At 38.5% G+C, this 13,660-nt stretch overlaps 1 protein-coding gene across 4 annotated transcripts in view; it reads right to left on the bottom strand.

Moving 5' to 3' along the window:
* col12a1b (collagen, type XII, alpha 1b) overlaps window positions 1-13,660 on the bottom strand; it is a 150,052-nt gene that overhangs the window by 120,105 nt on the left and 16,287 nt on the right. For all 4 annotated transcript variants that reach the window (XM_082505922.1, XM_082505919.1, XM_082505920.1 and 1 more), the window contains exons 11-12: window positions 9,644-9,922; window positions 9,064-9,339 (exon numbers count right to left, since the gene is read on the bottom strand). In XM_082505922.1, the coding sequence (XP_082362048.1) occupies window positions 9,064-9,339; window positions 9,644-9,922 (555 nt within the window). The remainder of the gene's footprint in view (window positions 1-9,063; window positions 9,340-9,643; window positions 9,923-13,660) is intronic.

The following is a 13,660-nucleotide window of genomic DNA, read 5'->3' as shown; positions in this document are numbered from 1 at the left end:
AGCTGTGGCTCCCTCCTGTTTCTCATCCCCTTGTTACCCCCTGGTGTATTTAAGCCCTGTGTTTTCCTATGGCTGTTGCTGTTTACCCTGTGTGCTGTGCATGTTTTGCTGGGCTCCTTGGTACCCAGGTTACTTCTGAGTTTTTTCTTAGCTTCTAGTTTTTAGGTTTTCTTTTCCTTTCCTGTTTGTATTATATGGGTTTGTTGGCACAGCATTAAAGCTGCCTTCCTGAGTTCACGCCTTAGTTTCTCGTGAGTGCTGCATTTGGGTCCTTCATCCTGTCTGCCACACTCTCACACGTGACATTTATGTCTTTATTTTTGGCTGTGTCAGTCTCCTGTACAACAAGTCTAATAGAATCTGATAAAACAGGAAAATAAGTCAGAACCCAAATCATCATTAACATTCAATTACAGTTAAAATGCTTAAAAATGAATGCATCTGTTTTTGTAGGTTCTTCTAATATAGATTATCTAGCACTATTTTATTTAATATTTATTTTATTTGTATATTTTACCAGATCTCTTTTCTATCTGTGCCAGACACTTTCATTTTACTTACAGGCAGTTTAAAATTTTGTATTTATTTCTTTGCCTTTGTCTTTTTGATTTCTATCAAGTTGATACTTGCTGCATATTTTTTTCTAATTACTATCAGCTGGTCATTCATCTATGAAGGACTGCACTAATCTGCATGAAATGTGCTATCCAAATAAAGTTTAACTGATCAACTGATTAATTTTAATGTCTGGAAACTTTGTTCGCAGCCAGTGTGACCACAGCAAACCACAGCAGGTTTTTTTCCCCCCTTTTTAAACTTTATCACCTCAATTTCTTTAGCTAAAGATGTTTGTTCCCTCTTATATAGCAATTGTCAGCCAAACTCACTGAACAAAGAACACGCTGGTAGACTAGACCAGAACTTAATCTCACCTGAGGCGCAAAAGCTGCAAAGAAACAAGTCCCCTGCTGAAAGCTGAGGTCATTTTCACAGGTTACGACACATTTAGTGTCCCAAGCTGATGCAACTGCCAAAGAAAAGAACTTATTACGAGAATTAAACCTCTATATATGTATTTTTAGATCTTATGAGGCTGAAATTTAGAGGTTTATGGAAGTCCAAGTTGTGAAAATATAAAAGATCATCCTTAAAAGTCATTAACATAAAAGCAGAAAACAAAAACTGTCTGGAAAATCTCTTTAAATACACCTCATCATCCCCATTCTTGCAGCTTTTACTGACATTTGTTTTTACTAGTTTGGAGCTTTTTTTTCAGTGCTCTGTGGAAACCATTCAAATTGAATTATATAACTCTGGATATGCACAGTCATCAATCTGACAAAAAAGCGACATGTTCGCTTCATATTAAAAAACGTTTTCCATCCCACAGCAGCATCACACTCCCCCAGTTCCACAATCAGGAAGTCCTGGTCAATGTCAGCGTGCTGGAGTTCTTCCAAATGCAGGAGTGAAGCAGAAAGCAGCTGCAGCTCCTTTTAAATATCAGCTGTGGACAGGCTTATGTCACACAGCTGAGCGAGATGGGCCACACTTACGCAAACGTCTTTAGACTTTATCCCGAGATCTGCTGTGTGAGTGTTTGAACAAGTTCGAAACAATGAAAACAAAGCCTCTGTTCAGCATTCACACAGTAGGCAGTAGTTTGGTTTGATGGATCACAGAAAACATTGTGCTGAATCTGGCTTGGAGACGAGTTTTCCATTTTAGCATCCATAAACGTAAATCTCCAGTGCAGAAAACAAGGTCCTGATGAAATCTAACATGGGCTCTAACTGTACAGTTATAGTTTTAACGTGGCTTTAATGTGGGTAAAGGCTCACTGCTGATCTGAGAACATTAAGCCTACATGTGCACAGGACGCAAAGGTAATGATCACCCTCCTGCCAGCTGCTGATGTGGGCTACAACCGGGAGAGTCTGGAGCATTACCACTACAGTTACTGACAGTTTTCTGAACAAACTAAAGTTCACTCTGTGTCTTTAAGCTTTCACACATGAAAAACACAACCTCAGCTTCAGGCCCAATAACATGAGAGAAGTCAGCTGTGAGCTTTGAGCACCATAAACAGCTAAAGGAGTGCTGAGCACTGGCAGCAGATATGAGCAAATATCACTTGTACCAGTTGGAAAAAGTTGTTTTTATTAGCTCACTAGGTAATAGTGTTTATGCCCTGGTTGTGGTGAAATCGACCGCTGAAGCACCAGTCACCCAAGCCTAGAGATATGTCGGTGACCACCTGGTAATCACCCCCTGCAGGGGACATATATATGTTTGTAGATAAGTCAACATCTCCCACCTGAATTACAGATGACTGGAACTGAACAACGCAATCACAGGGAGGATATTCCAATAACCACTCGCTAAACCAGGAAGGGAATATAACCTCCAGCTGCAGGTGGCACAGGGGGTAACTAGGCCTGTGTGACTGAGGCCTAAAATAAGGAAACGTGGTAACAAAGAGGCAGAGATGCTGGCCACACAGTGAACTTACACTAATGTCTAAACAGTTAGTGCGCACAGCACTACATCCTCAAAGAGACACAATCTTCCTTTTTATGCACAATTAGCACCTGACCTGTTTTACTGATGCGAACGGGCTAAAAATGGTTGAGTGATGCACACATTTTGATGATTTTTTTTCTAATTTATGGCTCAAGTGGATAGGTACATAGCTTTTAAATGGAGTCTATGGTTGTATTGGAAGATATCTGGGGTTTAAAGTACTGAAATAAGAACAAATAAATAGAGGATTTGTGCTGATATACTTTCTATACAAAGAAAATAACCAAAGTCATGCATCGCTTAGAAAGAAGAAATGTTTTTACCTCATAGTCCAGCAGACCAAGACCTTGGCTGTGTTCCTAACTGAGTGAAATAATACGAGCTTTGTCAGGATGATTTAAAGTTCAGCTTATCTTGTTAAATAGCTGTGAGTTCAAAATAAATGTAATCATTATTTCTGAATCAAGCAGCGCTGTATCACATTATTAAAAATCTCAGTTGGACTCTGTGAGCGCTGAACTCTCCCTTACAATTTACATCTTAACTTGACCTCATGACTTTTTCCATCATGGTCTAGGAAATATGTTTAGGAAAAGATATCATAGGGAATGTTTGGACTCTACATCACACTGTGCCAGTATGCACCCAACAACCTGAAGCATCGGAAAAAAGGCATGGCACAGCAACTGGGGAGGCATCTGGAGCCTTTGGACAAGACTATTAAATTCCAGGCAAGCCCTCACAAGGTGCAGAGAAAGAAAGAGAGAGAGCAACAGCGCGAGAATAACACGCAAGGTTGAGAAGGAGAGAGACAGACGAGTGGAGCTAGACAGAATGGGAGAGAAATGGTGAAGACAGACAGAGAGACAGGCATGAGTCAGTCTCCCCTGCTCCTCCTAACCTTCCAGCCTTGCTCTCAGCTGGCTTACATTCCTGTCCGGTCTTGCTGCTCCTCATCTCCACCTCTCACTCTGGCTGTCTGCTGCTCTGTCCACTGCTGTGTTACTGTAAGTGCTTTGGAGAGCAGCTACTCCACTCCAAGAGTCCAAACATGGCTTAAAGTGGACATGTTCAGCTTTTCCTAATGTTCAGTCTTATGTTCTGCTCCACAGGTAGGCGTTCACGTTAAAAATGCCCAAGGTTTGGAAATATAATGTCAGTGTATGAACAAATGATACCCATGAGCCAAAAATCAGATTTAAAACGACTCAAATTACTCTTATTATTCTACTCTTGACTCTGTATGATGTCATAAAGAAGCACAGAAGCTCCTCCCATATTCTTTAAAAAATCTTCTGTTTGCCAGGGACAGCCAATCAGAGGCTTAGAAAATTTAAGAAGAAGTTTTATGCTAACATTTTTTATGACTCAATAAAAAAAATTGGATTTGAATTTCAGTGCACGGTGCCTGCAAAGTATTTTATCTGTTTTGAATTTATTATATTGGTTTGAAAGATATGTCAGGTGCTTGCTGATGTGTGTAAATTTGCTATATTAATAAACTAACTTGACTAAATGGCTCACACAGAGTATGAATTGAGGGAATTTTTGCCTCTAGGAAAAATGTTTCAAGCTGTAATCAAAGTGAGGTCATTGCAGTTAAACGCCCTGTGTTTAAACCTGTGGTTCACCAGGATGTAGCTCACTTCTATGGCGTTAAGCCTCTACAGGAGTATGCCTGATGTAAAACTCGTCCGTAAATTATGACCATGCTTGCAGGTCTCTGAGAGGACCATCCATGCAACCCCAATGTATATGTGCCGACAAACATGCACAAACATGCAAAAACTGAGAATGTGTAAGCAGACCTGCGTGCAGGCAGGTTTCATAACTAATGTTAAAGTACAAAAATATTCCATAAAGTGGAAAAAATAAAAAGTGTCAGGAGCGTCAGGAGAAGCTAGCGGAATAATTTCAGCTGGTGATTCTGTTTTCACAACACAGAGTGATGCAGTTTATAAAAATAAATAAATAAATAAATACGTGTCGCCCAGCACAGTGTTGAGTCTATTCACATTTTTGCAGAACCTTTTTATATGATGATGATGGTGATAATAAAATGCTATTTAATCACTCCACAGTCTTATAGTCTTTTGCAATACAGCCTAAGACCAGATTTTTGACAAAATATTTTCAAATTTCCTCTGTTCACATCTTTAAATAGACTTGTCTGCCACTGTAGCTTGTAAAATCTATACTTTGCATTTGGTTTGAACACCTCATATGCCCTTAAAACCAGATTCACTAGGGCCCACGTCCTCATTTTAGATTTGAGAGAGTTTTAGTAGGTAAAGGTGAATGCTTGGACATGAACTGAGCTGCGGTTTGGGGAAGGCCTCGAAGGGAACGGCAACGGGTCACGGGCCTGGCAGCTTGCAGAACTGAGGGAACCTATATAGATGAGAACCGGAAGGAGCATGTTTTGAGGCGTGGTCCTGCTCCTTAAATTCCGATACATAATCTCCAATTAAGTCAGGCATATCCATGTGCTTCAAACAAGCAGGCTGTTCTGATAGTATGGTTTCACGTAAGATGAATATTATGAATATTATAGTTCAAACATAGAAAACATGGAAAGCAGGACCCTCTCAAAGGTCAGAGCACACATGAAAAATATGAAGCACGTTATTTAGCACTTCTGGGTTGCAAAGAAGCTTGCAGCAGCGGCAGCTTAAGCAGCTTAAATAGTGCACCCTGATATATCAGGTTTATCGAACTGAAGCGTCTCATAAGTCATCAGCCAAAACAACTGGAATGAGCTTTAAATGAGATCAGCTCTACTTAATGACACTCCAGAACTAATGCTATGCTCAAATTCACCCAACATTAGTGGTATTCATAACACAACAGAGCAACCACCTGATCTAGTCTAAATAAAATACATGTGATTAGCTAAACTCTCCCTTCACTGGCTAGATTCCCTAAAGACTAAAATCTGACTCCAGAGGAGGTACAGAGGTTTACCTCCCGCTTTCGCTCCAATGTGATGCAATGCTGAAAGCTTATTATGACTTTTTTTGTCAAATAATGCCAAAAACATTACCTATATTAAGATTTAAGGTTGTTTTGACTTACCATATTCTTAACAATTAACCTAAGTGATATCAGAAATTATGGGTAAAGTCACAAAAATAATACCCAAGAGGTAAAAGAAGCAATTTTTAATACTAACAATAACCCTCTATGAAAACTGGAAGGCTTCCTCCTCTCCCCTCTCTCGTGCTCTGAGTGTTTATTATTTCTCTCCAGTAACAATAATTCTGACCTCCAAGCCTCGCCAGGTATTGAAAATCAGATCATTTACAATATTTTGGAGCAAAAGAGCCTCATGTTAAACACAGACTTCCATTAAATGTTTGTTTTAAGAGTCCTTGTTATGATCTGGTTCTCTTCCAGCATTTAGTCACAGCAATTACGGAAAACCTCAAATATTAACAGTGGCTGTTGGGCGGTAATAAAAAAAACATTATCGGTTAATCTCAGGGGATCGGCACATCGCGGCTGTGTGCAAAAGCTGACACAGAAATCGTGTGCACCTTTAAACAGCCATGCAGTTTATTTTAAAGACTCTACGTTAGCTATACAGACCAGAATGAAGATAAGCTGGAATACAAATGTGCATTAATAAATGCTAATTAAGCTGAAAATTGGAGATTTTGTCAGGTGAGTCTGATGTTTTACCACCGAAAGTCACTTTTCATACAGAGACTAAGTTTTGCTTTTTAGCCAAAGGAACTTAAAATAATCAATGCTTCAGATATGTACGATCCAAGTCTGTGTAAAATGATAAGTCATGAAACTAGCATCAAGTCTACTGAGCTTTTTAGCCTGTTTTAGTTGATGGGGGTTTTTTTTTACCTTGATGGCTGCCTGCACAAGTCTAACCACCAGCAGAAGCAATACAATGCTGATGATACACCACAGACTGCTCTTTGTGTCTGACATCTGATAGTTTATGCTGCCATTATATACCCCAACGATTCAGGCTCCAGTTACACCGCTAACCCATCAATGTGTTTACCCTATCACATGGTATCCATCACTCACACTGGCAATTGCTTTAATTACATAGAACATGCTCAATTTTTCATCTCTAATGGTTACTCTACCTCCATGCACCATGATGTCTCCCATTGGCTGGTGAAATCTCTCTGAGGATTTTTGCTGCCACTGTGTTGGTGTTTTTAAACTATGTGTAATAAACGAGGGGTAAATCTGGGGGTAGAGACCTGTCAATTACAGACAGACCAACCCTAAAGCACACACAGCTTTATAGTCCTTTTTGACTCTAATGGAGACCATAATTTACTAAACGAACATCGTGTTTTATTAAATGAGACTTGAAACTAGTAATTGAGACTATATACTCACAAGGAAAGTATTTACTGAGGTCATAAATCAACAGAGAACATTTTCCCATAGACTTCGTTACCGCCTGACTTCTCATTGCTACCTGTGTGGTTTAATTCAAAAATAAAGTGTCTACACTCTGTGTTTGAGGGGGCTTTTTTATCTGAAAAACAAAGAAAAACAGCTTTTCTCATGGAAACAGATGAAAGAGACAAACAAGCAGACAAAAAGGTGCATGTGTTGTGGCCCATTAATCATGCATCATGTGACTGGAGGAGAAAAAAACTGGATGGGAAACTCTCTGAGCCGGAGGACTACTTGACTAAGACACGAACTCCAGTTGCTCCACTGGAGCAGCGCAGAAGAAAATTGTTTTTACTGGGCAGCTACCAGCATGTCAATTAGTCAAAGAGACTCTAGAAGTGAAGTATGATTCAAAATTTCCCCTTTGAAAAATAACTGTTAAAATAAACCGTGAGTCATGGGCAGAGCTTCCTGCGTGTGCATTTTTCTTACTGTAGATGTATTTTTAAGCAAAAACTTTCCCCCTGATATCAGTCAGGAAAACTGGGACAAAGAGTTAACTGACTCCTATGTAACTGTGTGCTATGGGAGGTGGGACAAACTGCTAACAAAAAAGGAAGAATGTATGCAAAACCTCAAGGCTCTGCATCGATTTATAGTTTTGAGGTAAAGTCATGTTCTAATGGGAACAATATTATAAGCCAAATGAGGGGGAGAATAAATCCATCTGAGGGCCAGCTGGGCGTTTCATGTCAAAGAGGTGCAAGCTGGGATTAATCCTGTCCCATTTTATAAACTGTCAAATTCCAAAAAAACTAACAAAAATAGAGTCGACTCAGACGACACGCAGCTGCACTATGTGAAGGAGCTGAAAGGAACAGGAGGTGAAAGGTAAACGCTAAGAAAAGCTGTTTCCATGGCACCAAGGAGTATGATTTGTTTATTTCCAGCCTCTGTCTTCAGTTTTGGATAAAAGATTATAATCTTAAGCATCTTTGGAAGGCTCATCATTCCTCTCTAAAAGCAGTAAATCCGCCTGTGCTCGAATCTACAAAACTTCAGAAAAACATCTTCAGTTTGCTTCCTGTCTTTGTTGTTTATTGCCTCTGAGTGCACCATGGTCCATTTCTATCTCTGAGTTTATGTCTGTTTTTCATTCCTTTCCCTGTAAGGCTGCACAGATCTGACGAGGAGTTCAACAGGAGGCAGGCTGCGCTAACTTCGCAGAGCTCGCAGGGGTCAAAAAATGTGCACACTCCCACACTCCCGGGCACCGCAATGACTTTAAAGAGACACTTCATTCTATCAGAATAAAGTCTGATTCATTCCCATTCTTTAAGCCGGAACGACAGCTTGGACCCATTAAGTTTTAATCATCCCCAAATCCTTTGTGATTTAAAGGTGCAATTAGATTTTCATAGTTTTTAAAGTCCCCTAGCACCAAGTAAATGATCACTCCATGTCTGCAGGCACCTGCCAGGGATCAGAACCGGTGACTCAATGAGCCACTGAGCCAACTACTTGGACTTCTGGGCTCAGTTTGTCCCGAAAACAACAAAGATTTCCTTCAACTGAAGCTTCACTCATGTAGCTCTTATTTATAAGAACATCTGTTTCCCATTAATAGTTAACCCTGTGAAGCCTTTTTTATTTTTTGTTTGTTTGTTTTTTCAGTTTTCACACTGTTACATGGAGATCTATGGCACAGCATCAGGCTCAGCTAACTGAACCGTTTCCTGTTCAGCTTTAGCCTTGGCACTACAGTTCCCAAGATGCTTTGGCTCAGGCAGACAGGAAGTTTAATGCTACCACAGAGTTTTTAGTATTTGCTGGTTCTTCTTGTGTTCATATTTGTTTTCATTTGGTTTTTAACTAGGAAGCACATACAATGACGTTCATCCCATAGTGGAAAAAGATGCCATATACCAGATTTAGCTAATTTACCTCTGCAGTCTGTGGGTACATACACCCAATATTAAATGGGGCTAATGATCTTTTTTCTTTGGTGCCCAGCTTTTAAACCCGCTACAAACTACTCTTCCTTTGATGCAGCAGAGTCTAAAAGTGTACAACTGATATTAAAAAGGTTATTGTCCATTAACTTTTTATTAACGATAGTTTATGCTTTTTTATGTTTTTGTTGCATATGTCGATAACCACACTTGCCTTCTTTGGTAGTGCCCACAGTCTGTAGCGGCGTTCCGGGGCCGGACGGATATTCGGGAGTGACGGTGACGCGGTAGGTGGTTTGAGGCCGAAGCTCGTGGAGCACGGTGGTTATCTCCCTGCCAGTGGTGGTCGTCTCCATCCTCCGGCTCTCATCGTCAACCGGTTCATAGTTGAGTCGGTAGCGAATGACTGGTCCGGGAGCTGCTAGCCATGACACTCTGAAGCTGTCTGTTGTCTCTTCAGATACTCTGAGGTTGCTAACTGGGCCTTGTTCTGTGACACAAGTGAATCAGACACCCTCAGCTTTAACTGCATATCTTTACTCATTCATGCTGCCACTGTCCAAAACCTGAGCCTATTGTTCTGCGGTAACCTGCAGCAACCAACGTTGTGAATCAATCAATACACCTTCCAGTTCAATATTACACTTAATCACTTAATTTGTTCTATCACAAGTTTGGTCTTGGTATTAAAAACAGGTTTATATCTGTACTACACCTTTATGTTGATTAACAAAATATCTTAGCAGTGTGGAAAAAGAAAAGCATAAATAAATTGTTTATGACAGTATAAATACCTTCTAGCGTGGTCTGATAGCCAGTCACAGGCAAGCTTTCCCCTTTCTCGTAGTGGGCGTAGATGTTGACTTCGTAGCGAATGTAAGGGTTGAGGTAGGGCAGGAAGGCAGTGAGGGAGTCTCCGGGCACAGACATGGACACAAAATGCCCGTCGGGGTCATCTGCCGGCCTGAACTGAACCAGGTAGGACTCAACATTGGTGGCGTCCGTCTTCCATGAGGTCCTAAAGCTTCTGGAGCCGATCTCTGAGAAGGTCAGGTCCTTTGGCGAGATCAGTTCTGGAGGAGGAAGAAGATTTTTTTTTTACTTAACAGGGTTCAGCAGCTAGTTCCTTTTTTGGCATAAAGAGTGTCTTCATTACGAATTAAGGAGAAGAAGAAGATGGTTAAATAATTAAAATAAAACAATACAGCACATTGCTCTGAGAAAAAAGATGATTATTCTCTGAAAGAAAATTATTTTATATGTAAACTCAGACGAGAATGGTAAAATCATCAATAAACTGTAATCACGCATTACCAGCCTTAACCTCAACCTTAACATTTGAGGTTAAGGCTGGTAACATCACCCCAATTCTGAGGCTATCCTCGCACTGGGAGGTGGATTTTCTTAAACTTCTATATAATCTGACTTCTTTCTTTAACCAGAGGAGCTGCTCCCTGCTGGTAATTGAGAAGAATGCAAGTTTAAGGTTTTCAGACCTGGAAGGTAAGCCAATATTTTATGTAAAGTCTTTCCAAAATAACCATATTAAGTAATGCCAGCATTGCATTAGATTACATTTTGGTAAGTTTGAAGGATTGCTGAGCAGTTCTGAAATGATGATCATGTTACAGAAGAACAATTCATTTTACTAGAAAGAGTAAAATGTTACATCAAAGTCAGGGTAAAGGTGTTATCTTAGGTTATTAGAATGAAAATGTAAAGTATTCAAATCATCATACAAAACTGTTTGTATGGTATCCATCTCTGTGGAAATTCTTTATAGCATTTTTAAATCTTGATAACTTTTTTTTATCATGATTTGTGCTTTATCAGAAGTTAAAATGCAATTAGGTGTTTAATTCCAAAAACTAAACTGACTGACTAAATGTGGAACAACTGAGATATTTACAGGTGGTTTGACATCTGTTTTCAAAATACATCATCAGAAGAAATACATTCCTTGTCTGGCTCTGACATTAAACTGGGCTGACAAAATATGTGTCTGACATCTTTGATATAGTGAGAAAAACAGCATCTTTCTCCAAATCTGGCTGTTAGTTAAAGGTGATTCATAGTCACATGCTGCATCTGCTAAATCAGCCCCAGATGTGATTACCTATGAGTGTCCCCTGTCGTGAAAAGGGTCCCTTAGGAGTCCTGTTGTTGCAGATTTCAAAGTCCACACTCGGTGAGCTGCCTGAGATTTTGTTTTCCCACTAGGTCATTTGAGATTAGACCCACCACAAGCAACCCTGACTAATTTATTCATTGAAGTTTGCAACTTATCTCCCTGGTATTGATTTTTCAGACACAATGAACACATTACTTCAAGCAGCTGGCCAACAGGCTCAGATTTGCATCATCAATCAGCTCAGTCTTTCTAGTGGAAAAACTAAAGCAGTTCTACAATTCGTATTCTCTGGAAGCTCTCTTTTTTTCTTCCTGTCTAAGGCTGTTATCCATATGCATAAACCATCATCCGAAATAGACAAAAGTAGAAGAGAAAGCTGACCTACAAGGCAGTGCCATCATTCAGGATCGGGAGGGCTGAGACCCGCTACCAGAGCTCTTTAAGTTGGGCTCCTGCACATTCTCTTTGTTGACATAAAGTCATTATTATATAAGGATTATATAATTGGCAATCAAAGCTGGTGTGAGTCACATTTAATACTGCCAGACGTGGAAGCTCGTTTTGGCAAACACTGAGCGATTATTATTGCCCTTTTCTAAGAGGATGAAACAGCATTTGTGATTTAACATCTTTGGTGTTTAAACCCGACTACCAGACGTTTTGGGGTGGGTGATGACTTCAGTGCAAAGAACTGCACTTAAAGGTTTGTTTATGTGACAGACAACACACCTGACAGCTTGCATAGACTTTGTGTGGTAACACACTGAGTCATCTGCTGCTCTGGCTCAGTTTAAACAAATGCAAATACATCTCTGCAAAGGACTATTTGACCCATTTACACATGCAGAAACTCTCCCTGTCCTTGAAAGATCAAAAGGTGGGCATGTGTTTTACACATTGAGGCAAAAAAAAAAAATGGTTTTAGCTAATAAAGACATGCTCAGAAAAGGGACATGAAAGTAATCATGTCCATGTGGATGGCTGATGGTACAGTTATGTACTCTCATCGACCTCACAGGGGGGTAAAGTTGCAACCGACTGCTGCTGTGGTTAATTGTTAAAATGTTGATTTCTTGACTGCACGTGTAACAATAACATTAGTTAACTGGTAGATTTAGAACTTGAGCTGAAATTTTAAAGAAAAGATTTCTAATTATTGTACTAAACCCATGGGTTGATCAAAAGCATTGGCATTGTTTCTAGCACTGTATGCAAATAAATGAAAGCAGCTTCAGTTGTTTGGTGGTTAGGAGGAGGAAGCTGTTGTTTGGTGTGGAAAACCTTGAAAAACTAACAACATGTGTTGAACTTGTTTAAAACAAATAAAGTGAGAAAGCAAAATAAATCTCCGAAATTAACCCCAAAATAGAGACCAACAGGATGCTGGACTTGTTTATAGTTTTTGAGGTTGTACTTCTTTTTCATTATTGTGTGAACACTGAAAACTATACTTGCTGAACAAATGGAAATGTTTGAAAGCAAGTTGTATAATATATATATATATATATATATATATATATACACACACACACACACACACACACACACACACACACACACACACACACACACACACACATATATATATATATATATATATATATATATATATATATATATATATATATATATATATATATATATATATATATATATATATATATATATATATATATATATATATATATGTATATATATGTATATGTATATATATATGTATATGTATATATATATATGTATATATATGTATATGTATATATATATATGTATATATATGTATATGTATATATATATATATGTATATATATGTATATGTATATATATATATATGTATATATATGTATATATATATATATGTATGTATGTGTGTGTGTATATATATGTGTGTGTATGTATATATATATATATATATATATATATATATATATATATATATATATATATATATATATATATATATATATATATATATATATATGTGTATATATATGTGTAAAACTAATAAACTGTGGGCTGTTTCATACTCCATGGTTGGTTCTGTTGAGCTACCTCGTGCCAACAATTAAGCAATGTTTATTCATAAAGTCCTCTGAATGTAATTTAGCAAATGTAAAACGGAATAAACGGATAAAGATCTGTTTCTATCCATCAACATAAAAAATACCATTGTCTGCAAAGGAAATCTGAATTCAGAATTCATCTAAAACAGTATAAAACTTGTGTGAAAAAAGTTTTCGGGGTTTTTAAAAAATATATTTTTGTATATTTTGCACTGAGCGTTTTAGCTTTTGCACTGTATTCAAATGTGACAGGGGCTGATCTGATCTGAATGAAGGTGTTCAACTCATGAATCCTGAGAACTGAATCCTCCAGTGTAACTGAGAAGCCAAAGAGGTAAAAATGCGCTGAAATCAATCATAAAGCAGTACATTTGTTGCAGACTGGTAATTTCAAGACCGAGATCAACAGTGAATGGTTCAAACCTTCAAACTTAGTTTTCACAGAATTATAATGTTGATGCTGGAGTATTGGTATACAGTTCATAGGGTATACTACAGCTTGGCATTAAAAGAAATCCTATAAGTATGATGCTGAATAGCCTTAATATGCTCTTGATTTCTGGCTGTAATTGAAAAAAGAAAACTTATGCAAACAAAAGTAAGTTCCTTGACTTCACGAT

Source organism: Aulonocara stuartgranti, assembly GCF_965226115.1.
Source record: "Aulonocara stuartgranti genome assembly, chromosome: 15".
In the NCBI taxonomy this organism is placed as follows: domain Eukaryota; kingdom Metazoa; phylum Chordata; class Actinopteri; order Cichliformes; family Cichlidae; genus Aulonocara; species Aulonocara stuartgranti.
The sequence above is the reverse complement of the archived record's forward strand: the minus strand, read 5'-3'. Positions and strand labels throughout refer to the sequence as shown.